General features: G+C 42.8%; 1 protein-coding gene across 1 annotated transcript in view; it reads left to right on the top strand.

Moving 5' to 3' along the window:
* KLHL25 (kelch like family member 25) overlaps window positions 1-24912 on the top strand; it is a 32445-nt gene that overhangs the window by 2429 nt on the left and 5104 nt on the right. Inside the window, exon 2 of the mRNA XM_058156732.1 lies at window positions 21909-23730. Coding sequence (XP_058012715.1) covers window positions 21926-23695 — 1770 coding nt within the window. The 5' untranslated portion in view covers window positions 21909-21925 and the 3' untranslated portion in view covers window positions 23696-23730. The remainder of the gene's footprint in view (window positions 1-21908; window positions 23731-24912) is intronic.

Below are 24912 nucleotides of genomic sequence, written 5' to 3'. Positions count from 1 at the left end.
ATCAGCAAAAAATAAAAAATAAAAATTACCTCATTCTCCTCAATGTATTCAGTATTTACAGTTGGAAAGTAGCGCTGAATGATCTGTGGGATCATTGATTTTACGGCTGATAGATCTCCGATATATCCAAACTGAAGCCCAATTAACTATGTTGTGATAACCAAATTACAATTACATGCCTCCAGATATTGCCTAACCTTCAGACTTCCAAATCAGTACGGGAGATGCTTAAGTATCAAACTTTCTTACGGGTTAACAGAGGGCAGAGGAATGGACTATCTTGGATGACCTATATTTTTGTATAATTAAGTCCTCACATTTTAGGAAGTCGTAAGGTGGATCATTTTAGCTTAATATGATGGTTAAATCCAGCCAGAGTAGTTTTTGGTTTATAGCTTAGCACAAGGAATGAATTCAGTTAGCAATGGCTCGTTCAGATGTGCTTAAAACCATCATTATGCCTCTCTTTATGAGAGAGGAATAAGGATGAGTGCATGAATAAATCTTTGGGAGTGCATACAATTCAAATGTGGCAGTGAGAAACTTTTAACACAATCCTTAAATTCTTGCACGGTATTTTCCACACTACCTCAGTGAAAAGAAAAAAAAATCCCACATATCCCTTGACTTACAATGACAGTTGAGCCCAAAATTTATGTTGCTAAGTGAGACATTTGTTAAATGTCTTATACACTCTAAGCCGCCCTGAGTCTTCGGAGAAGGGCGGGGTATAAATGTAAACAAAAAAAAAAAATGAGTTTTGCCCCATTTTGCAACCTTTCTTGCCAGAGTTTTTAAGTGAAGCACTGCAGTTAGGTTAGTAATATGGTTGTCTTAGTGCAGGGGTCTGCAAACTTGGCTCTTTTAAGACTTGTGGACTTCAACTGCCAGAGTTCCTCAGGCAGTTTTGCTTTGCTGGCTGAGGAACTCTGGGAGTTGAAGTCCACAAGTCTTAAAAGAGCCAAGTTTGCAGACCCCTGTTTTAGTGGATCTCGCTTCCTGAATGACTTTGCTTGTCAGAAGGTCACAAAAGGGGATCACATGACCCTGGGACCCAGCAACCGTCATAAATACGAGTCAGTTGCCAATTTGGATCCAATGACCTTGCGGATGCTGCGGTGGTCCCAAGTCTGAAAAATGGACGTAAGTCACTTTTTTCAGTGCCATTTGTAACTTCAAGCGGTCACTAGATGAATAATTCTTAATTGACATCTATACATTTTAAACACATCCATTTTTTATTTCTTTTTTTTTTTAAAAAAAACCAACCCATATCTTAATTCAGCAGCAAACAGTATTTATTTCTCTCTTCTGGAGACAGAAATAAAGATTGCATCCTAAAAAAACAACCACCATAAACTCTGCTGAAGCGAGCAGTATTTGATGTACTTTGTTCCTAAGAGACTGAACTTCAGTAAATAAATAAACCGTACCTCAGGAACATTCAAATGAAACTTGGAGCCATGTGAGTTTACCACAAGCCCGCAAATTGACAATGAGGCAGTTAATTCTCATAGAATTTTAATTCTGAGTGTATTTTTTAAAACTCGGCTTACCTGCACAACTGGGTTACTCACTGCACCTTTCCTTCCCTCCCTTCTTAAGAGTTAGAAAGAGGAACTTATTCCAGCTAAGGCCTTTTCAGCCATGAGGTCTGGAAACACAAGAGATTGATTAAACCAAAGTTTAACCACCTGTGCAATTTAAAGAGACAGAATTAGTATGCCTAATATTCTATTGTTCTCTTCTATATACTGTCTCCCTGTAAAATAGTCATGATAGCAGAACAGCAAACATACCCAGAAGAAAAAAATATATATAGGGCTGGTAAAGAAGAATCATTAGAAAACGGATACCTCTTATTTTATGCCTTAAAGTGAAATTATGTAAAAGAAATTGCTGGGAATGATTTTCAGAAAAGCATGAGAGTTATAGTCTCAGCACATTTGTAAGCACCAGAGCAGATTAGTTAGTCTGAAAGAATATGGGAGATCTATATATTAAGAATCAATGTACAGGCAGATATATTTTTTTTATTTTAATTTATATCCCGCCCTTCTCCGAAGACTCAGGGCGGCTTACATTGTGTTAAGCAATAGTCTCATCCATTTGTATATTATATACAAAGTCAACTTTTATTGCCCCCAACAATCTGGGTCCTCATTTTACCTACCTTATAAAGGATGGAAGACCTTGGGCCTGGTGGGACTTGAACTTGCAGTAGTTGCAAGCAGCTGTGTTAATAGACTGCATTAGTCTGTTGAGCCACCAGAGGCCTCGAGTTACGACCACAATTGAGCCCAAAATTTATGTTGGTAATTGAAACATTTGTTAAGTGAGATTACCCCATTTTACGATCTTTCTTGCCACGGTTATTAAGTGGATCGTTGCAGTTAATATGGTTGTTAAGCGGATCTGGCTTCCCCATGGACTTTTCTTGTCAGAAGGTCGCTAAAGCGGATCACGTGACCCGGGACACTGCAACCGTCATAAATGGGAACTATGTCAGGGCAGACCGAGCAATACCGTAATAAAATTAAGGTCGGGGAACCAACAAACTAGTTGCCAAGCAACTGAAATTTGATCAAATGACCATAGGGATACTGCAGTGGTCGTAAGTGTGAAAAACGATTGTAAGTCACTTTTTTTAGTGCCGTTGTAATTTTGAACAGTCACTGAATGGACTGTTGTAAGTCAAGGACCTACTACGGTTGTCACCTTACAAATAGTGACCTATGACCGTTTTTCACACTTTGAGCAGCATCCCTGTGGTCATGAGATCGTAATTCGGATGCTTACCAGCTGACTCATAGTTATGACGGTTGCAGTATCCCGGGGTCCTGTGATCAAGTGAAGTACTAATACCACTCTATGAAGCCCTAGTAAGACCACACCTAGAATACTGCATCCAGTTTTGGTCACCACACTATAAAAAAAGATGTTGAGAGTCTAGAAAGAGTGCAGAGAAGAGCAACCAGGATGATTAGGGGACTGGAGGCTGGAACATATGAAGAACAGTTGCAGGAACTGGGCATGGCTAGTCTAGTGAAGAGAAGGACTGGGGGAGACAGGATAGCAGTCTTCCAATAATTGAGGGGCTGCCACAGAGAGGAGGGGGTCAAGCTATTTTCCAAAGCACCTGAAGGCCAGACAAGGAATAATGGATGGAAACTGACCAAGGAGATATTCAACCTAGAAATGAGGAGGAACTTTCTGACAGTGGGAACAATCAATCAGTAGAACTGAAGTTGCCTTCGGAAGTTGTGGAGGCGTTCAAGAAGAAACTGGACGCTTGTCGGAAATGGTATAGGGTCTCCTGCTTGAGCAGGGGGTTGGACTAGATGACCTATTAGGTCCCTTCCAACTCTGTTAATCTCCTTTTGGGACCTTCTGACAAGCAAACTCAACAGAGAAGCCAGATTCGTTTAACAACCGTGTTACTAGTTAACAACTGCACTAGCTTAACAAACGTGGCAAGAAAAGTCGTAAAATGGGTCAAAACTCACTTAACCAAGTTCCCACTTAGCAGCATAAGTTTTGGGCTCAACTGTGAGTCGTTAAGTCGGAGACTACAGTACCTGCGTATGTCTAAATCAAGTCCTTTTGATTGCCTTCAGGTCTGAATAAAGCTAATAGATGCTGGCTTATTCATCAGGAGGAAATCAGCATAGCTTCAAATGACCACCTGGTTTGTTTAACCACCATGCTTGTTTCCCAAACACACCTACTTAGCTCCACCTGCTGGAGGGAGTAGCGAGGCAAAGCTTGGAAATTCGTCTCTGCGGTTTGTTTTAGCTTTTTCATCCAAACCAGGATTGTTACTTTCATAGAAAGCCACACTCTGAAGCCTAACTCTCGCTTATTGTACGTAATATGTGTCATTTTTAAGCTTGTATGCGCAGCTTAACACATATTATTCCCGCTTTCCCTACTGCAATCCTGTAAGGTGGCCAGAATTGCTTTCCCCCACATTTCAGAGAAGGAATAAGTCCAAAGTGCTATCTTATTTTTTTTTATTTTTTTTAAAAAGGCAACTGCAAATTTGGTGGCTTAAGATAGACTGGAAAGAGCTGCCTTGCAGCTAGCGGCTTCTTCTCTGCCGATGCATTTTCTCTTGAACTTCTGAAAGCTCAAATGGTAGCAATTTGCTGGTTCATCAACTTCTTAAGCATCACAGTCAAGGAGACCGGAGCGAGGGAGGGAAACAGGATCGGGGGAGGCCAGGATAAAATGCACGGAGAGGCAATTATTTAAAAAGCGTGGTGAAGCAGGGTTATGTTCTTTGCCTCCTCTATTCGATCTCTTTCCACACCAGGAGAAACTAAATGGAGACACAAGCGCGTGTGTATTCTGCATGTTTTGGCTCAGTTATTAAAAACGTTCCTATTGCACCTTTTAAGGGTACATTTGGAAACCTAATAAACTGGCCCATGAAATCCATTATTTGAATGGCTTTTTAAAGACATGTGACATGTTTTTAAAAGGCTTGGGAAAACACATCATGGTGGAGGCAACATTCCCCTCTCCAGAAGAGGGGCCTTCCATACGGAACACACACACACACACCCAAAAAAAGACAACCTTGTCCTGATGGGCATTGTAGTCCAGCCTCTGGTAGCCACTGGTCCTGAGTAAAGAAATTTAAGCAGAGGCTAGGAGATGTGTCTCAAGACAGGCCCCTGGCAAAGAAGTGAACTCAACTATGAAATGTAGAAAATATATATATCGTACTTTTTGGAGTATAAGACGCATTTCCCCCCCCAAAAAAAAAGTAGGTGAAAATTGTGGTGCGTCTTACATACTGAATGTTGCCGAAGCCCTGCCGGCCCCCACCCGCCAGCCGTTTTCAGCCTCCGTGCATCACGGTTTGAGATTGCAACCTTAAATTATTTAATAGCAAAAGTAATCTGGGGCTGCTGATTTATGCATTGCAGGTAAAATGATCTAAGCAACTGGAACGTATTGTAATGTCCATAGTTTGCTCCTGTAGTCTGGAGAGACTAGGGCAGACTTCCCCAACCTTTACCGCTTTAAGGACCAGCTGGGTTGGGGGGGGTAGGCGGGAAGAGAAGGGGATGGTTCCACGTGACCAGCTGGCAAGCACACCATGCATGGTGCTGCATTTGTGCAAGTGGCATGCACATACGCCCACTGCTCAAGCAAATAAGAGAACTTGGGCACACACTCGCCCGCTACTCTTGCGAGCATGGACATGCATTTGCTCACCCGCTCTTTCCGCGGCCCAGGTGCAAACAGCTCACGGCCCACTAAGTGATTGGGGAGCCCCTGGACTAGGGGAATCACCAGACAGATCGATGGGGATACCGCCAAGACGAGTTACTGAGGATCTGAATCGCTGTGAACATTATAGGGAAGCAACTACAGGTTCCCATAAAGAACTGGCATTTTTGCAGGCGATGGAGCCGGTTGAAAGGGCGGAAGTAAGTCTGATGTATATAATCGAGAGTCGTGTTTAATTCAGCCCTTTGCAGATGGACGAGACAATGACTGCCTTCCTTAAACTCTATTGCTTAACCATGTTTCTTGCTAGAAAGGCTGCTAAGAAACACTTAACTATTGCAAGGTACATCGGGGCCTCTTGACTTTTGCCCTGTGACCACATTTTACATCCCTACAGCGGCTGTGAGTGCTGCTTCAACTGATAAAGCCTGCCGGGGCACGTCTTTTACCAGGGCCAAGCAGATCCCAGGCTTCAAGACCAGAAGCTGACCACTGCAGTCTGTGGTTTAGGAAATGTCAATGCTGACAAGGGAATTCATCGGCTCTAAGTCAGGCTAAGTCACCCTAACCCTGACTGCTCTTTAGAAGGCCAGATCCTGAAGATGAAACTCAAATACTTTGGCCACCTAATGAGAAAGAAGGACTCACTGGAGAAGAGCCTAATGCTGGGAACGATAGAGGGCAAAAGAAGAAGGGGACGGCAGAGAACGAGGTGGCTGGATGGAGTCACTGAAGCAGTCGGCTTGAGCTTACATGGACTCCAGAGGATGGTAGAGGACAGGAAGGCCTGGAGGAACGTTGTCCATGGGGTCGCAATGGGCCGGACACAACTTCACAACTAACAACAACAAGAAGTCAGGCTTGCTTGCAAGGGAGAAAAATCACCAATGAGTTGTGTAGAAGTTAATAACACTTGGAGTACACCATCCAAAGCAGGCATTTCATGTGTACCATAATCTACTAACCAATGGATTAGATTGTGTTTTGGCATGCAGATTTTCCTGGAAGTTTGAAAGGCCACTGTTAAGCTTTGTTTTTTTTTACCATATACCATAATCTTAATTCCCTTTCGGTCAAAATCCTGCCCTCAGGATTTCATTTCTTGGCTATTTTAATCCGCCAAAGAAAAAGGTTGAATGTGTTTCTGCTCCAAGCACACTTCCCTACCGAGTATCTCTTTTATAATGTGATGCTGACAATAACATAATTCACTGAAGTGATTATTAGGCCAAAATGACTCTCTTCTTCACAATAGCTCACTTCTTACCAGATTTCCATTGCTTTTTTTCAAGACATTTTGTTCTATATAGGTTACATTGCTGCAAGAATTAGACTTTCTAGGAAATGTTAAAAGCATCCTGCAATATGCAGCAAGATTTTAGCATAGTATCCCTGGTTTGGGAATTCACTGAATAATGCATTGCAAACTGGGGTGGGGGTGTGGAATAGATGGAAAATTGTAGTGTCTCGTTTTACAGGCTAAGCAGTTTTATGGTTAGCTTCCTTTTAGTCCACCCTCTGGAGTTCGGTTGATGATAGAAATATGCCAGAAAAATCTGGTTTTTTTTTTAACCCAATGCAGCTTTTCCCAGCCAAAAATTCTGAACCTCACTTGCTTTAAATTGCGTGGATATCAACTCCCAGAATTCTTCAGGCTGGCTAGTGTTTCTTAATCTAAGCAACATTAAAACGCCTGGACTTCAACTCCCAGAATTCTCCAGGCTGGCTGGGGGATTCTGGGAGTTGAAGTCCGTGCATATTGAGGCTGCTGAAGTTGAGAAACCTACTGCTTTTGGAGGACTAGACTTCAACGTCGCACATTCTTAGTGGCAGATGAATAACGCCCTATGAATCACATGATTTTTAGATCAGAGGAAGTGCAGGATTCAGGGTAAAATGACTAAAATGGGTGGACTTGGCCAAAAAAAAAAAATTCTATTCTATTCTATTCTATTCTATTCTATGTGAGATTCAGGCAGCAAATGTTGCAGTCCACCGAGATCTCAAAGACTGCAAAAACGGCTCTTATTAACCTAATTACAAGAGGCATGGATTCCAAACATGTATAAACTGCTTGGACTAAAACAAGAATGTCCACACCCACCTTAATTTTGTTTAAAACAGAGATGTTGAAACGCTATTAATTGCTAAACCAAAGGAGGGAATGTGTTCTCATTAGGTCACGGACAGGAATGTAATCCTTTTTCAGATATAAAAGCTAGCTAATTCAGAATGTTCCCTACCTAAAATTAACCGGAGGCCTTATCTCCATTGGCTGAATTACTGAGGCATGTTTACTGAGGTTAATTTAATTCTGGCTTAGGGAATTCGTCATTTTCTTGTACAACAGATTGAATCATCAACTTAACCTACCATACTTGATCAATGTGTTTGTTACATGAAAGCAACTTACAATTTTGCTTAGGTGTAATCTAGCCAGTGTAGTAAACTCACAGGAATTCTTCTTGGAAACCGCTTATGGACTTTGTGCTTGAGGTGGGGGGAAAAATGAAATTTTGATTTTTAGTGATTGATAGGTTTGTTATAGAAATGGCTAGCTGACATTATTAGGTGAAAGTAAAAAGTTGAGGTTTGATATTACCATCTTATTCTAAAGTAATAAATACCTGACTAGGTAGGTGGCTCAGTGGCTAAGACACTGAGTTTGTCGATCAGAAAGGTCGGCGGTTCGAATCCCTAGTACAGGTCTCCTGTGCAAGCAGGGGGTTGGACTAGATGACCTCCAAGGTCCCTTCCAACTCTGTTCCTGATATGCTGCACCAAAGAAAGTCAGAAGTCCACTGCCTTTTCTTTCTTTTTTTTCCTTTTTCTTACACTTCTCCTTTCCCTTTTTCCTCCCTTATTTTCCTACTATTTTCTTTTTTATTCTATATTACAAACTGCGTTTTCTTCTCGCATTGAAGTGATGCCTTCCTTTGACTTGACTGCTCAGCTGTCAAAGAAAGAAAAGCAGAGTTTAGGACCCCTTGTTCTTTCGGCAAACAATGAAACAATAGGGCACTTCTTTTCAATTTTTTTTTTAAAAAAAAATCTGTTGTTTTCTGGTTGTCGGCTTAAAAAGGCGTTTAGCACTAAGTATAAAGTGCTATTTTTAGTTCTCCCGTTCTAGAACCTACAATTAGTAAGAAACCTCTACTTAGGGACAGATAGCTAAAGTTACCAAAGAAGAAAAAGTTTCACCAAGAGGAAACTCTTTGGTTTCCAATAGAAGAAAATCTCTGTAGCTCAGGGTTGAAATGAAGGATCCTTGCTGCTCACTGAGCTTGGTTGTTTTCTTGCGGATGTTTCATTACCTGGCTAGGTAACACCATCCGTGTTAGGGAGGATGGGGTTTGCTCCCCATTTTTATACTGCAGCTTGGACTGCCAGTATTGGTAGAGGTGTGGCTTTCTCTTTGTTAGTTCCTTGCTTAGGGTATTGTTTTCTGGTTGATTTCTTGTTGTTTTGGTTTGATGTTAATACCTGCTTATCTGGGTGTGGTTTACTGGAGAATATAGCAATAGACTTACCGTATATACTCGAATATAAGCCGATCCGAGTATAAGCCGAGGTCCCCAATTTTACACCAAAAAACTGGGGTAAACTGGGGACTCGAGTATAAGCCGAGGGAGGGAAATGAGGCAGCTACCGGTCAGGGAAAGCCTCCCTCCCTCAGCCGAGAAGGCTGGCGGCTCCCCCGCCCCGCCCTCTCACTGCACCGGCAGGGCTTCCCCGCGCTAATGCAAAAGCCCGCCAAGTTTGCACCATCCGGTATAATGTGAAAAAAAGAAAAAAAAAAACAACTCGAGTATAAGCCGTATATACTCGAGTATAAGCCGAGGGGACGTTTTTCAGCACAAAAAACGTGCTGAAAAACTCGGCTTATACTCGAGTATATACGGTATATACCACTTCACAGTGCTTAAACAGCCCTCTCTAAGTGGTTTATAAATTCAGCATATTGCCCCCAACAAGCTGGGTCCTCATTTTAATGACCTCGAAAGGATGGAAGGCTGAGTCAACCTTGAGCCAGTGAGACGCTGTGCTTTGGTCTTTGTTAGCTTTTTGTTGTCTGTTTTGAATGATGTGTAAGTGTTACTATATAATAATTTATAAAACAAACTCTAGTGCAGCCAGGATCATCTGTTTTCTACACTGCAGTTTGCTTACAAAGCCCACGGTTTGCCAGAGGCACACAGTATTCTTTATCCCTGATAAACAAGCCCAGTTCTCAGTGCTTCCTTGCAAAGGAGCCTCTTTTGCATCCCTTAAAGTTAGTTTCAATCAAGCCAAACTCATAGAAACTCCCCAATTTGAACTCAACCTCTGTTACAAACTCATTTGCTGGCTTTTGGCAACGTGCTTTCCCTTTAAAAATTCAGTCCCTTCCATCCCCATCTCCTATTCTAAGGAAACTTAATATATAACCCAGTTTTGTTTTGTTTTTTTAAAAAGGAAAATAAATAAACAAATGAGTAAGTGAAATCCTTTGGCTGCTTGAAAGGCATAATGTTAAATATATTGTTGCTGCTGCTGTTGTTATTCTCGAATAAGGTCTGCAGTGGCTGAATGCCGATTAAATGTATTCACACGAATCCTTTTGTCGAGGAAAATAAATAGAGGGGGCAGACCGGCTGAGGCATCCTCTGCTCTCCCCTTGCATTTTTGCTACTCTTGGATGTGGTCCAGGAATTTGATCCAGGCAAATGCGTGCCCAAGCCTCAGTTTCTTCGGCTACAGTGGATTGTACATTAGATGTGAATTTGATTGCTGCCTGAATCAACTCTCCAGAAGTAGCTAAAAAGCCTGTTTGGGGGAAGACAGCTTCGTCTTTTACAAATACAGGTACTCTTTCCCCCCCCCCCCCCCCCGTGAGACCGGTCTATCAGGGAAACCTGGTCTACCCAATTACGGGATGGAGCGTTTCGCCTTTCAGCCCCAATCCAGGAGCCTTCGCAGGCAGTTGCTTTTATGACAAACTATTTTTTGTGTTGAATTTATGTTTTAACCGACAAAGAAATAAAGGGAGACTAGCATAGATCTATTTCAAGCTATTTAGCTCTCGTCAGCTAGCCATACCCTTCTGGGATTCGAACCGGGGCTACTTGCATATTAGGTAGATGTATTAACCTCTAAGCCACAGGCTCTCCTCGCTTTGTTGGCTATACCAGGGGAGAGATTAAGTGTTTTTTTCTGGTGGGACTGGTCTATCAGGGAAACCTGGTCTACCCAATTATGGGATGAAACATACTGCTTCTGCTTTAGCCTTTCAGCCCCAATCCAGGAGCCTTTGCAGGCAGTCGCTTTCCCAACAAACTATTTTTGTGTTGAAATTTATGTTTATCGACAAAGAAATATATTTACCGACAAAGAGGTACTCTTTGATTTACAACAGCTCATTCAAAGTTAGGACGGCATTGAAAAAAGTGACTTATGACTTGTTTTTCACACTTATGTCCGTTGTAGCATCCCCATGGTCACATGATAAAAATTCAGATACTTGGCAAGTGACTCATATTTATGACAATTGCCATGTCCCAGGGTCATGTGATCCCCTTTTGTGACCTGACCAACAAATTCAGTGGGGAAGCCAGATTTACTTTTTATTATTTATTTAATCAAATTTATATACCGCCCTATCTCCCGAAGGACTCAGGGCGGTGTACAGGCATTTAAAAACACATAAATACAATATAAAAGCAATTAAAAAACTTATTCTAAAAAGCCCGTTAATTTAGAATTAAAAATATAGAATAAAACCCAATTTAAAATCGATAATTTAAAATCTAGCTCAGTCCTGCACAGTTAAATAAATATGTTTTAAGCCCACGGCGGAAGGTCCGGAGGTCCGAAAGCTGACGAAGTCCGGGGGGTAGTTCATTCCAGAGGGTGGGGGCCCCCACAGAGAAGGCCCTTCCCCTGGGTGTCGCCAGACGACATTGCCGCGCTGACGGCACCCTGAGGAGACCCTCTCTGTGAGAGCGCACGGGTCGGTGAGAGATATTCGGTAGCAGTAGGCGGTCCCGTAAGTAACCCGGCCCAATGCCATGGAGCGCTTTAAAGGTGGTCACCAGAACCTTGGAGCGCACCCGGAAAGCCACAGGTAGCCAGTGCAGCCTGCGCAGGATGGGTGTTATACGGGAGCCACGGGGGGCTCCATCTATCACCCGCGCAGCCGCATTCTGGACTAACTGCAGCCTCCGGATGCCCTTCAAGGGGAGCCCCATGTAGAGAGCATTAACTTAACCATGTTACTAAACTTAACTGTGGCGAGAAAGGTTGCAAAACGAGGCAAAACTCCCTTAACAACTGTCTATGGAGATTCTCAGTCATCCAGGTCACGGTTGTCCCAAAAGTGCTTTTTCGAGAGGCAACTTTCTGGAAAACTTTCCAAGAAAGTCCAGATGCCTCTTGAAAAAGCCCCCTTGGGTCACTTAATAACTGTCTCATTTAGCAACATAAACTTTGGGTTCGATTGTGGTCATAGGTCAAGGACTATCTGGAAATCACTGCTTGGCATTCTTCCACCCAAGTGACGTGGCCAAAGCCAATACTTGGGAAGCTCCTTATTCCACATGCCAAGATGCTTCCAGATGCCAACCTGCTAAGTCGGAACTTAGTTTGGGCCTCTGGTGGCTCAACAGACTAATGCAGTCTGTTATTAACAGTAGCTGCTTGCAATTACTGCAGGTTCATGTCCCACCAAGGTTGACTCAGCCTTCCATCCTTTATAAGGTAGGTAAAATGAGGACCCAGATTGTGGGGGGCAATAAAAGTTGACTTTGTATATAATATACAAATGGATGAAGACTATTGCTTAACACTGTGTAAGCCGCCCTGAGTCTTCGGAGAAGGGCGGGATATAAATGCAAAAAAAAAAAAAAAAAAGTTAAGGTGTTTGATTCATATCTCCTCCTAGGACTTTGAGGGGTGACTTTGGGCCAGTGGTGGGTTTCAATTTTTTTTTACTACTGGTTCTGTGGGTGTGGCTTGGTGGGCATAGCTGGGGAAGGATACTGTAAAATCTCCATTCCCACCCCACTCCAGGGGAAGGATACTGCAAAATCCCCATTCCCTCCCCACTCCAGGGGAAGAATATTGCAAAATCCCCATTCCCTTCCCACTCCAGGGGAAGGTTACTGCAAAATCCCCATTTCCTCCCAATCAGCTGGGCTCTGATTCGGATTTCCCTGACCCAGCCGTCAGCGGAGGAGTGGGACACGACATACCCGTGATGGCGAACCCATGGCATGTGTGCCCAAAGTGGCCCATGGGGCCATGTCACCTCGTATGCACGGCGTCGCCCGTTCCTCTTCTAGGTTTCTGGCGCGCATGTGCACATGGCAATCAGCTGGCCTTTTTGCATGTGGTTCCTCATTGTCAGGAAATTTCTCAATACTAGGTTGGATTTTTCTTTGATAATCTTCCATATGTTACTTCTAGGTGATTTGGAGAATAGAATAGAGCAGAGCAGAGCAGAGCAACAGAATTGGAAGGGACTTTGGAGGTTTTCTAGTCCAACCCCCCTGCCTAGGCAGAAATCTCTGGTGGTTCAGCAGACTAAGTCTGTCTTATTAACACAGCTGCTTGCAATTACTGCAAGTTCAAGTCCCACCAGGCCCAAGGTTGACTCAGTCTTCCATCCTTTATAAGGTAGGTAAAATGAGGACCCAGATTGTTGGGGGCAATAAAAGTTGACTTTGTATATAATATACAATTGGATGAAGACTATTGCTTAACACTGTGTAAGCCGCCCTGAGTCTTCGGAGAAGGGCGGGATATAAATTCAAATAAAAAAACCAAAAAAAAAACCCTATAGCATTTCAGACAAATGGTTATCCAACGTCTTCTTAAAAACTTCTAGTGTTGGAGCATCCACAACTTCTGGAGGCAAGTTGTTCCACTGAATTGTTCTCACTGTCAGGAAATTTCTCCTTAGTTCTAAGTTGCTTCTCTCCTTGATGAGTTTCCACCCATTGCTTCTTGTCCTGCCCTCAGGTGCTTTGGAGAATATCTTGACTCCCTTGAGATATTGGAAGACTGCTATCCTGTCTCCCCTTCTTTTCATTAAACTAGATGTGTACAGTGTAGACTGCTTTAAAAACAGAGCTCTGAAGCTATGGTCCACATAGTCCCGTATCTGTGGCCTCATTCCCAGATGGCTTCAAGATGGTTACCCATTTGAAGAAAAGACAATGCATCTCTTCTATTCTCAATTCCCGGCAGTTGGGATTTAAAATGGATTGCTGATGAGGCAGCCAGCCAGAGTAATTATTGATAACCTGATCCTCTTTATGAATCAACCCTGCCCCCAACCCCTTTTTAAAATGAACCATCAGGGTATCTGATAGCAGGAAATTCCATAAATTTAATGAATTGCTTAGGTCAGTGCTGTTTGTCTCCTTTTAAAATTGCTTCCAGCGCCTTGTCGAAGACTTGAGTGGAAAGGTTTATATTCGGTAATTTAACGCCGTCTCCTCATAGAAATTAAGCCAGCATTCTGCTACACCAGCTGGAATTCAGGGTTTTGTAATGCATGAAAACATTTTCCATAACCCAGGGATGAGAGGCCAGCAGGTTGTGATTAGATTAGATGATGTCACTTAAGATGATTGGATTAGGAAGGACTGCAAGAAGTGAAAAGGTAAAAAGCAAGAACTATCCTGTCTTGTAGATTTGTCTGTTTTTCCAGAGATAAATCTCTCAGGGCAGAGTTTTACTTGCCATAAAAACTTTGGCAACAAGAGAGCTGATGTTGTCTAGATCCAGGGATCTCCAACCTTGGCAACTTTAAGTCTTGTGGACTTCAATTCCCAGAATTCCTCGGTCAGCATCCTTCTGCATTCCCTCTGGCTCCCCCCTCTCCTTGCTCACCTGAGAGACCCAAGCTGCCTTGGAAATGTCCCATTGCCCTCATTATCCAGAAGGTGCTTTGACCTGCAGGTAGCAAACAAGACAATAAAACCACAAAACTGGATTAATATCAGGAGTATTTTCTAAAACTAGCTAGTAACCACTTTTTTTGTAGTAGTAGTACCATAAAATTATATATCAATGGAAAGATAATCGAATCAAGAATGTAATGCAATAACTTTTATGAAGGATTTGCTATTAGAATAGCAGTTACAGTATAAAGAAGAAAAGTGAAACACGTAAAAAAACGAGATATACAAAAATTAAAACTCTGTCAGCTAACACTTAGCTGGGTAACCTTTAGCGTGAATTATGGCCTTACAACGTCTTCCCATGGAGTGAACCAAGTCTTTGAGTTCTGCAACTGTTATAATGTGAAACCAAGATTGAAGGAGTGCTTCTATTAATAGGTGACTAAGAAATATTTGCTGAAGGTCCCTTTCTATTTCACGAGATGATAGAAAGGGGCTGATTAGTGTGTTTTTAATGAGGGTCTTCTATAGCCGTGATGGCACGCGTGCCGGAATTGGCATGCAGAGCCTTCTCTCCGGGCACTCCAGCCATCACCCATTGCTCTTCCGGGTTCGGGCGCGCACCTGCATGCCGGCCAGCTGGTGTTTGTGCGCACATGCGCACCAAGAAACCGGAAGACGAGGTGACTGGCACGCATGTGCGCGCCAGAAACCAGAAGCTTCCTGGCGTGCAAATGCATGCCGGGGAGCTGTTCTTCCAGTTTCCGATATCCCCCCCCTCCCCCGTGTAGGCGTGTTCTCCCATTTCAGCACGCGCTGCCCAAAAGTTTCACCAACACTGTCCTATAGAATAGCTGTTGCTTAAATAGAGTCAACAGCACCAGAATAGTTGGCAGTTTATTGTGTGATGATGATGATGGTGATGATGCACTATTTTGTTGTGTTTTATCTTTTTCTACACTTTCTAGAGTCTCTTGGGGTTGAAGCAGTCAATACCTTACATAGATAAATTCTGCCTTTTATGTCTACTGTAAAATGAATTATTTATTTGATAAATAGTAAAAAATTTATAAAATACAAAGTAAAAACTCAAGCTCAGCACGCTTCTGCTCTTGCCGACGATAATGCCCATTTCTGTGCACAGATTGCTGTCTCTACCCACTGAAACATGATTCTGTAATGCAGGCAGTTCTTTAAATAGGGCAATTGAGGGAATGCTGAAGGTTTTTATTCGTTTTTGTTGTGTTTGGGTTTTTTTTTAAGTTTACTTTTTGGGCTTCTGTAAAGTCTCCAGATTAAATGGCCTGTGCTTGAAACCCGTGGTTGGATTTGAAAAATAGCAATAGATGATGCTACCGCAGGCATTCCTAGCCATTCATTATGATCAAAGTTTAGCCCAACGTTTATGTTGCTAAGCGAGACATTTGTGAAGTGAGCTTTGCCCCCTTTTACGACCTCCCTTGCCACTGTTGTTAAGAAGAGTGCCTGTGGTTGTTAAATTTGTAACATGGTTGTTAAGTGAATCCGGTTTCCCCATTGACTTTGCTTGTCAGAAGGTCGCAAAACGGGATCACGTGACTTCGGGATACTGCGACCATCATAAATGTAAATATATTTACATAATATAAATACATAAGTAAATATGTATCGGTCGCTAAGCATCTGACTTTTGAACCTGCAACCATGGGGATGCTGCAACGGTCATAAATGTGGAAAATGGTCATACGTGACTTTTTTCAGTGCTGTTGTAACTTCGAACAGCGATTAAACAAATGCTTGTAAGTCTAGGACTACCTACATTGCTGAAGTATTATGTTTTAATGAAAACAGAGTTATTCTTTTAGTTAAAGGCAAATCAATCTACGAAAAATATTTGCTGCTACACAGTTGTTCTTGTAGACTAGTACTGTATGGAAATAAATGCAGTCTTTAAATATCAGACCCGTAGAACAATCCTGTAATGTTCACTGAGTGATTTCATACATTCAAAGCAATTCACCTCCATAGTTTAGTGCAGGTGTATCCAACCTTTTGGCTTGTCTGGACTGCATTGAATGAAAGGAAGTTATTTTGGGCCACAGGTAATAGAATAACAAAGTTGGAAGGGACCTACCTTGGAGGTCTCCTACTCCAACCCCTGCTCAGGCAGGAAACCCAATAACATTCTAGACCAGGGATCTCCAACCTTGGCAACTTTAAGACTTGTGGACTTCAACTCCCAGAGTTGCTCAACCAGCTTTGCTGGCTGAGGAACTCTGGGAGTTGAAGTCCACAAGTCTTAAAGTTGCCAAGATTGGAGACCCCTGTTCTAGACAAGTGGTTGTCCAATCTCTCTTTTTTTTTGAATATTTTTTTAATTTTATGGACAAACATACATACAGTACATAATCAATCATTCAGTGTTTCATCTGAGTACATCCTTTGTGTCTTCTTGTTCCTCCAATATGAATCATTTCATAATATTTCATTTATTGTAACATTTCTCCCACATTTCTTGCTTTACTATTAATACATTTATCAATCTTCTCTCTCTTCTTTCTTCTTCCCTTGTTTCATTATGTTACCATTGGATGGATGGATGGATGGAGATATATATATATATATATATATATATATATATATATATATATATATATGTTTTCTGAGGTTTTCGCGGGTGTTTGTATATAGATCTTTGGTTATTCGGGTTTTCTCCCGCGTAAAATTGGAAGTGTCTTGGCGACGTTTCGACGAAGTCTCATTCGTCATCTTCAGGCTTCAGCTTCGTGCTTCATTGCTCCCAGAAGCACGAAGCTGAAGCCTGAAGATGACGAATGAGACTTCGTCAAAACGCCGCCAAGACACTTCCAATTTTACGCGGGAGAAAACCTGAATAACCAAAGACCTAGATAGATAGATAGATAGATAGATAGATAGATAGATAGATAGATAGATAGATAGATAGATAGAGATAGATAGAGATATAGATATAGATATAGATATAGATACCTTCTCTAACCAATGATAAAATTGCTCCCATATCATAAAGCATTCAGATTCCTCTCTTTCTTTAATTGTCAAAGTCAATCTATTCATTTCTGCACAATCCAATATTTTCTTGACTGCTTTCCCCTCTGTAGGGATTTTCTCTGCTTTCCATTTCTGCGCAAATACTATCCTTGCTGCAGTTATTACCTGTATAATCAAATATATATTTTCTTTACTAAATTTCTCTGATAGGATACCCAATAGGAGCAGTTCCGGTTTTACATCTATATGTTGTTTCTTCTAACAATGTTTTAATTTTAATCCAATAATTTCTTGCTTCTGGACATGTCCACCACATATGATAATTCGATCCTGGTGTCTGATGGCATTTCAAACATTTAGCTGATTTATCTTTAAACATTTTTGTCCAATCTCTTCTTAAAAACCTCCAGTGTTGGAGCACCCATAACTTCTGGAGGCAAGTCGTTCCACTGGCTAATTGTTCTCACTGCCTGGAGATTCCTCCTTAGTTCCAGATTGCTTCTCTCCTTGGTTAGTTTCCACCCATTGCTTCTTGTCCTGCCTTCTGGTGCTTTGGAGAATAGCTGGACTCCCTCTTCTTTGTGGCAGCTCCTGAGATATTGGAAGACTGCTATCATGTCACTCCCCTATGTAGAATATATAATATAATTAATATATATAAAATAACTTCCTTTATTTTTCTATATTTTTATTAATGATCTTGTGGGTCCACCTTACTGGCTCTCCAGAGCCACAAACGGGTCATGGGTTGGACATGCCTGGTTTAGCTGAAAGCCTTAAAACAACTCGGTGGATAATACAATACAACTAGATCCTCCAGAAAAAACAGAATTGTCTGAGCAAGAATAGTTTAAGTAATTCGTCCCAGAAGCAAAATTTAAACAGAAGGGAGTGCTTCGCTTCCTGGTTCATTGTTCCACCTCTACAGTGTAGACATTGGCTTAAAAATAAACCTTGCTGAGTGTAATAGGAGTTACAAAATAAGCCTTGAATGCATACAAATGCAGGTTTTAACATCAGCTATTAATTATACTAACAAGCAGGGTAACACAATCTGCAGTCATGGACTGCTCTAATCACGGAAGATCAGTCTGCAGTCATGAAATGCTCTAACCACAGGCTCAGTCTGCAGTTCTGGAGTGCTCAAATTGATGCCATGGTTCATTTGAACTTTCTCCTGGGAACAGAATAATGGACAGCTTTTTAGAGTTTTTCTTCATCCAGTCTCTCAGCCTCCAATCTCTCAAATATAGCTAGCCCTAGCAGATGGCAGCCACCACAAATTTTGCTCTCTAAGGTTGAAGCTCTCTCTTCCATCTTTTTCTTATTTATTTTTAAAAATATAAAATTGATATAAAAAAAACCCCACCACCATTAAGAAAAATAAAAATAAGCTAGCAAGAAATAGAATAGAATACATTTTTTAAAATTGGCCAAGTGTGATTGAACACACAAGGAATTTGTCTTGGTGCATAGGCTCTCAGTGTACATAAAAGAAAAGATACGTTCATCAAGAATCATAAGGTACAATACTTAATGATAGTCATAGATCGTGATGGTGAATGGAAAACCAGATGCATTAACCAACAAGATGTCAAGGTTCCAACTGATGCCCTAATAAAAGCAGGAGCTCCAAGCCACTTAGCAAGAAAAATCCAGTTGTTTATTAGGAGCACCATGTCGGCACAAACTAAGTGAAGCCATCTCTGACTTCACCCAGTTTGCTCCTTGCCTCTGACTCTATTGACCCCTTCTCCCAAGGTGTGTCACATTCCCCAATGAAGCAATTTTGTGGGTCATAGAAGTCACTCCCTCCGGCCATTGCAGGTCTCTGTGGAGATGGCCTTGACTTTGGATGGCTAGGATGTGTTTTGACTGGGGTGTGAATTCCTTGGTGCAGCTGCGAGGCATGATTTCCCATCCCCCTGCCTGTGGTAACTCGGGAGCGGATCAGGAAAGCTTTGCGAGTTGACAGAAGGAAGTTTGGCCTGAAGCTTAAAACGAGGATCTTAAATTTTGTTTTGTTTTGTTTCAAAATGTAATGGTTGCTTGGCACAAACATGAATTACAGCAACATGGACAATGTTGTGTTTGTGGGGGAGAACGGAAATGGAGATGGGATTAGGGAAGCTGGCAGAAGGCTGTGATTTGGCATCCAGGAGAAATGGAGAGAATAGAGAAGGCACACCAGCAAATAATCTAATCTTGATTTTTAGGGTGGTGATTCAGCAAGAGATACAGAGGAAGACTTGGGAAAGTCCTTGGAGCAATTTTAAAAAAAAAATTAAAGCACAATTTATCTTGTTAAAGCACAATCTTGTTTTTTATTCAGTCTTCGGCCATGATTAGATCAAGAGCTTATTTTATCCATTATTACATTAGGCACCTCTTTGACTGTTGACTGGCTATTAGAAATGATCAAAGGTATTTCAAGATACTCGTATCTTTATTATTCCCACTTATTGGTAATCCTGGATATTTCCTTAGATTCGTGATGGCGAACTTATGGCACGCATGCCCGAAGTGGCACACGGAGCCATGTCGCCTGGCACGCATGGCATCGCCCATTCCTCTTCTGGGTTTGTGGCATGCATGCGCACATGACAATCAACTGGCCTTTGTGCAGCAGTGCTGGAAACCAGAAAACTGGTCTTCTGTTTTCTGGCATGAGCATGCGTATTGGCCAGCTGATCAACACATGCGCATGCGCGGCAGTAACCAGAAGACTTGCTTGCCAGTGTGTAGTACCTGTTGTGTCCTCCCTCGCCTCCATCCGAGTGATGGCTTAATTAGCCGGCACTATCAGCTCTGGCAGCAGAATAGCCAGCGTCTGCCAAGAGCCCCCGTTATCTTCCACGACGCTGGTGAGTCACCCAGAAACAAACTTCAGCTCTTAATCAGTGATTTGCCTGTTACAAAGAGACACAGCAGTTCTCGCTGTCTTTTATATCCTGTGGGGTGTGGCTCCATGACTCAGCACTTCCTGGGCCTGCCCCACCCTTGCTTCTGTTGTTCCCTCCTCCACCTGGCCTGCTTCTGGCTCCTGGAGCTGAGCCAGGGAAGCCGGTGCTCCCGGGGTAAATCCTGACGGCCCTTTCTCCTCACCGTCCAAGTCACTTTCTGGCAGCAGTTCCGGCTCGGGGGGCGCAGACACAACAGTACCTTATCTGACACATGGATGCCTCCTGGGCAGCTCCTCTTCCTGGTTGCGGCCCTGATAAGCATGCACAGGTGCAAAGTGCTCCCTTTTCAGCATTTGGTTTCACGCGTGGGCGCACTCCCTTTTTGGCACTCTGTGCCGAAAAGATTAGCCATCACTGCCTTACTTAAATTTTAGGGACAGCATTTTATTGTTTCAGATGATAAAAAGCTTTATATGGCTTTCCCTTTTAGTCATAGAATAACAAGAGTTGGAAGGGACCTTGGAAGTCTTCTAATCCAACCCCTTGCTCAAGTAGGGAGCCTATATAATTTCAGACAAGTGGCTGTCCAATCCTCCAGTGATGGAGCACCCAGAACTTCTGAAGGCAAGCTGTTCCACTCATTGTTTTCACTGGTTGTTAACTGTTTTTACCATCAGAAAATTTCTCCTTGGTTCTAGATTGCTTCTCTCCTTGAATAGTTTCCATCCATTCTTTCCTGTCTTGCCTTCTGGTGCTTTGAAAAATAGCTTGACTCCCTCTTCTTTGTGGCAGCTCCTCAAATATTGGAAGACTGCTATCATGTCACCCCTAGTCCTTCTTTTCATCAAACTAGACATACCCAGTTCCTGCAACCGTTCTTTATGTTTTAGCCTCCAGCTCCCTAATCATCCTTGTTGCTCTTCTCTGCACTCCTTCCAGAGTCTCAGCATCTTTTTTACATTATGTACAAGGCCTCGTAAAGCGGTACTAATACTTTATGTGATCTTTATTCTCTCCCTCTCCCTCCCTAGACTCCCTTAACGCAGTCTAGTGAATTTATACAATAATGCTACCTTAATAATGCCTGGCTCAGTGGCTAAGACGCTGAGCTTGTCGATCGAAAGGTCGGCAGTTCAGCGGTTTGAATCCCTAGTTCCGCGTAACGGGGTGAGCTCCCGTTATTTGTCTCAGCTTCTGCAAACCTAGCAGTTGGAAAGCACATAAAAAAAATGCAAGTAGAAAAATAGGGACCACCTTTGGTGGGAAGGGAACTGTTCCATGCACCTTGGCTTTTAGTCATGCCGGCCACATGACCACAGAGACGTCTTCGGACAGCGCTGGCTCTTCGACTTTGAAACAGAGATGGGCTTTGAAACTAGAGTCGGGAATGACTAGCATATATGTGCAGGGGAATCAATTTACCCTTAATAATGCCTATCTTAAGTAACTCTGGGCAGTTGACAGAAATGATGATTATACAGTAAACTCTTTATTATCCCATCTTTATTCTAACGAACTCTATATGGTGTATAATAACATCTTTTTAACTTTAATATTTAGTTCATGTAATAAAACTGCCAATATATATCAGAAATAGAATAGGAATAGGGATAGAATAGAATAGAATAGAATAGAATAGAATAGAATAGAATAGAATAGAATAGAATAGAATAGAATAGAATAACAGAGTTGGACGGGACCTTGGAGGACTTCTAGTCCAATCCTCTCGTATGTATACTTGGCTGAGAATTATGACTAAGCACAAGGTCACGCCAGATTTCACCCTGAGTCTCCCCAGTGTTAAACCCCACTGTGTTTGGTTTTCTCAACCACGATTATTTGAAAATAAGGATGTTTCTTGTTCCCACAGGTCATGCTCCAGTAGTCATGTCAGTCAGTGTCCATGAGAACCGTAAATCCAGGACCAGCACCGGCTCAATGAATATCTTGCTCTTCCACAAAGCCTCTCATTCAGACTGTGTCTTGTCTCACCTCAATACTATGAGAAAGCACTGCATGTTCACAGATGTTACACTCTCTGCAGGGGACAAAACCTTTTCGTGCCACCGAGCGGTGTTAGCTGCTTCCAGTCGATATTTTGAAGCCATGTTCAGCAACGGCCTTCGCGAGAGTTTAGGGGATGAAGTCAATTTCCATGACAGCCTCCATCCAGAGGTGTTGGAGCTGCTGCTGGACTATGCTTACTCATCCAAGATCATCATCAACGAGGAGAATGCAGAGTCCCTCCTGGAAGCCGGAGACATGTTGCAGTTTCATGACGTCCGAGATGCAGCTGCAGAATTCCTCGAGAAGAACCTTTATCCTTCCAATTGCTTGGGGATGATGGTCCTGTCAGATGCTCACCAGTGCAAGAGGCTTTACGAGTTCTCTTGGAGGATGTGCTTGGTCAACTTTGAGACAATCCACAGGACTGATGAATTTAACAACCTCTCCAAGGATATGCTGCTGAACTTGATTTCCAGCGATGAGCTAGAAATTGAGGAGGAGGAGAAAGTCTTCAAGGCAGTTATCCGTTGGGTAAAATACGACTTGGACAAAAGGAAGCCTTTTCTCCCGGAGCTTCTAAAGAACGTGCGGTTGGCATTGTTGCCTTCTGAATGCCTCAAAGAAGCCATTGCCTACGAGGAGCTGATCACCACAGAAGAGGCAAACAAGGAAATCATGGGAGAAGCTCTTTGGTGCAAGAAGAAAATCCTGCAGAACGATGGGGTGGTCACCAGTCTTTGCGCCAAGCCCCGCAAAGCCGGGCACACGTTGCTCATCTTAGGCGGGCAGACATTCATGTGTGACAAAGTCTACCAAGTCGACCACAAAGCCAAAGAGATCATCCCTAAATCAGACCTGCCCAGCCCACGGAAAGAGTTCAGCGCATGTGCCATTGGCTGCAAAGTTTACATCACCGGAGGGAGAGGCTCAGAAAACGGGGTGTCCAAGGATGTCTGGGTCTATGACACAGTCAACGAAGAGTGGTCCAAAGCTGTCCCCATGCTGATCGCTCGGTTTGGACACGGTTCAGCCGAGCTCGAGAACTGCCTCTATGTAGTTGGCGGTCACACCTCAGTGACAGGTGTTTTTCCTGCTTCTCCTTCGATTTCGCTGAAGCAGGGGGAGAAATACGATCCCGTTGTCTGTAAATGGACCATGATCGCTCCCCTGAGGAATGGTGTCAGCAATGCTGCAGTGGTGAGCGCCCGGCTCAAGCTTTATGTTTTTGGTGGGACCAGCGTTCACCGGGATTTGGTGCCCAAAGTCCAGTGCTATGATCCGACCGAGAACCGTTGGACTATCAAAGCCGAGTGCCCCCAACCCTGGCGTTACACGGCAGCTGCTGTCTTGGGTAGCCAGATTTTTATCATGGGGGGAGACACGGAATACACTGCAGCGTCTGCTTACCGTTTTAACTGTGAAACGGATCAGTGGACCCGCATTGGAGACATGACAGCTAAGCGGATGTCCTGCCATGCGTTGGCTTCAGGAAACAAGCTGTACGTGGTTGGAGGCTACTTTGGGACGCAGAGATGCAAAACGTTGGATTGTTATGACCCCGCTTTAGACACCTGGAACTGTATCACCACAGTGCCTTATTCCCTCATCCCCACGGCTTTTGTTAGCACATGGAAACATTTACCGGCCTGACACACAGGAGCACTGGTTACAATGGAGCACAAGAGGTAAGATTTCTTCAGGAAAGTTCGACTTAAGACTCACCTGTTTGTTTGTTTGTTTGTTTGTTTTGTGTTGGTTTTTTTTTTTTTTGCAGGAAAGCCCTTTTAAGGTGGAAACGCCTCCAGTTCACAAGTATAGAAGATCTGAGAAAAGAATTTTTGGGTGGGTGGGGGTGAAGTGTATTTGATACTCTTGAACTTTGCTTAGATTTTTTTTTTTTTAATTTAGCAGACTCCAGATTTTAAGGGTGAAGGACCATCCTATGTCAAGAGAAAGACTTAAAGCAACAAATAAAAAAATATGGTGCTTAAAATCATCTGGGCAACAATAAAAATAGACTGGAAGTTAAACGTCTGGACCAACGAAAAGATCATTAGGTCCAGAAAAGGTTGATAAGGCCTGGCCTTAAGAAAGAGCAATAACACTTAGATTTATATACCGCTTCATAGTGCTTTACAGACCTCTCTAAGCAGTTTACAGAGTCAGCATATTTGCCCCCAACAATCTGGGTCCTCATTTTAGCGACCTCGGAAGGATGGAAGGCTGCGTCAACCTTGAGCCGTTCAGAATCGAACTCCTGACAGTCAGCAGAATTAGCCTGCAATACTGTATTCTAACCACTGTACCACTCTTAGGTGATGTGTCTTTCCATGGACACAACCGCAATCTCCACTTACTGCCTTCCTGTCTGCTTACAGAGTTCTTTAAATACTGATACTGAGAAGGATGGCAAACCTGTTCTCAGCCTTACCAGGTGGACCAGACAGAAAACAAGACCACTTGAGCTATATCTGCTTTATTGGAAGGGTACTTGAATAGAACCTTTCAAGTCTGAAAGTACAATACTCCCCATCTCCTTTTTTAAAATTTTAATGACCCTGTAATCCCTTACATCGGGATGGATTTGGGGGAACTGAATGGAGCTGAACATTTACTGACCAGATGCCCTTCCTGATGCCCATGCAGGGTTCACAGCAAATAATCACTCATTGTGCCCAGAGAGAGAAATTTATGCCCATACCTAGGATCAAACTCGCAGCCTCCTTATTGTGAAATGAAAGCTCCACCTTAGGCCACCATGCCACTCCTCCCTCTGTCCCCTATACACTTGAGAAATTAGGGAGGGTCTCTTTTGAGCTTTTTGCCCCACTCATTTATCCATCTGAGGGCTATGCTGTCCCTTATCT

This window comes from Ahaetulla prasina, chromosome 13 (assembly GCF_028640845.1).
Source record: "Ahaetulla prasina isolate Xishuangbanna chromosome 13, ASM2864084v1, whole genome shotgun sequence".
NCBI classification, from domain to species: Eukaryota; Metazoa; Chordata; class Lepidosauria; order Squamata; family Colubridae; genus Ahaetulla; species Ahaetulla prasina.
The sequence above is the reverse complement of the archived record's forward strand: the minus strand, read 5'-3'. Positions and strand labels throughout refer to the sequence as shown.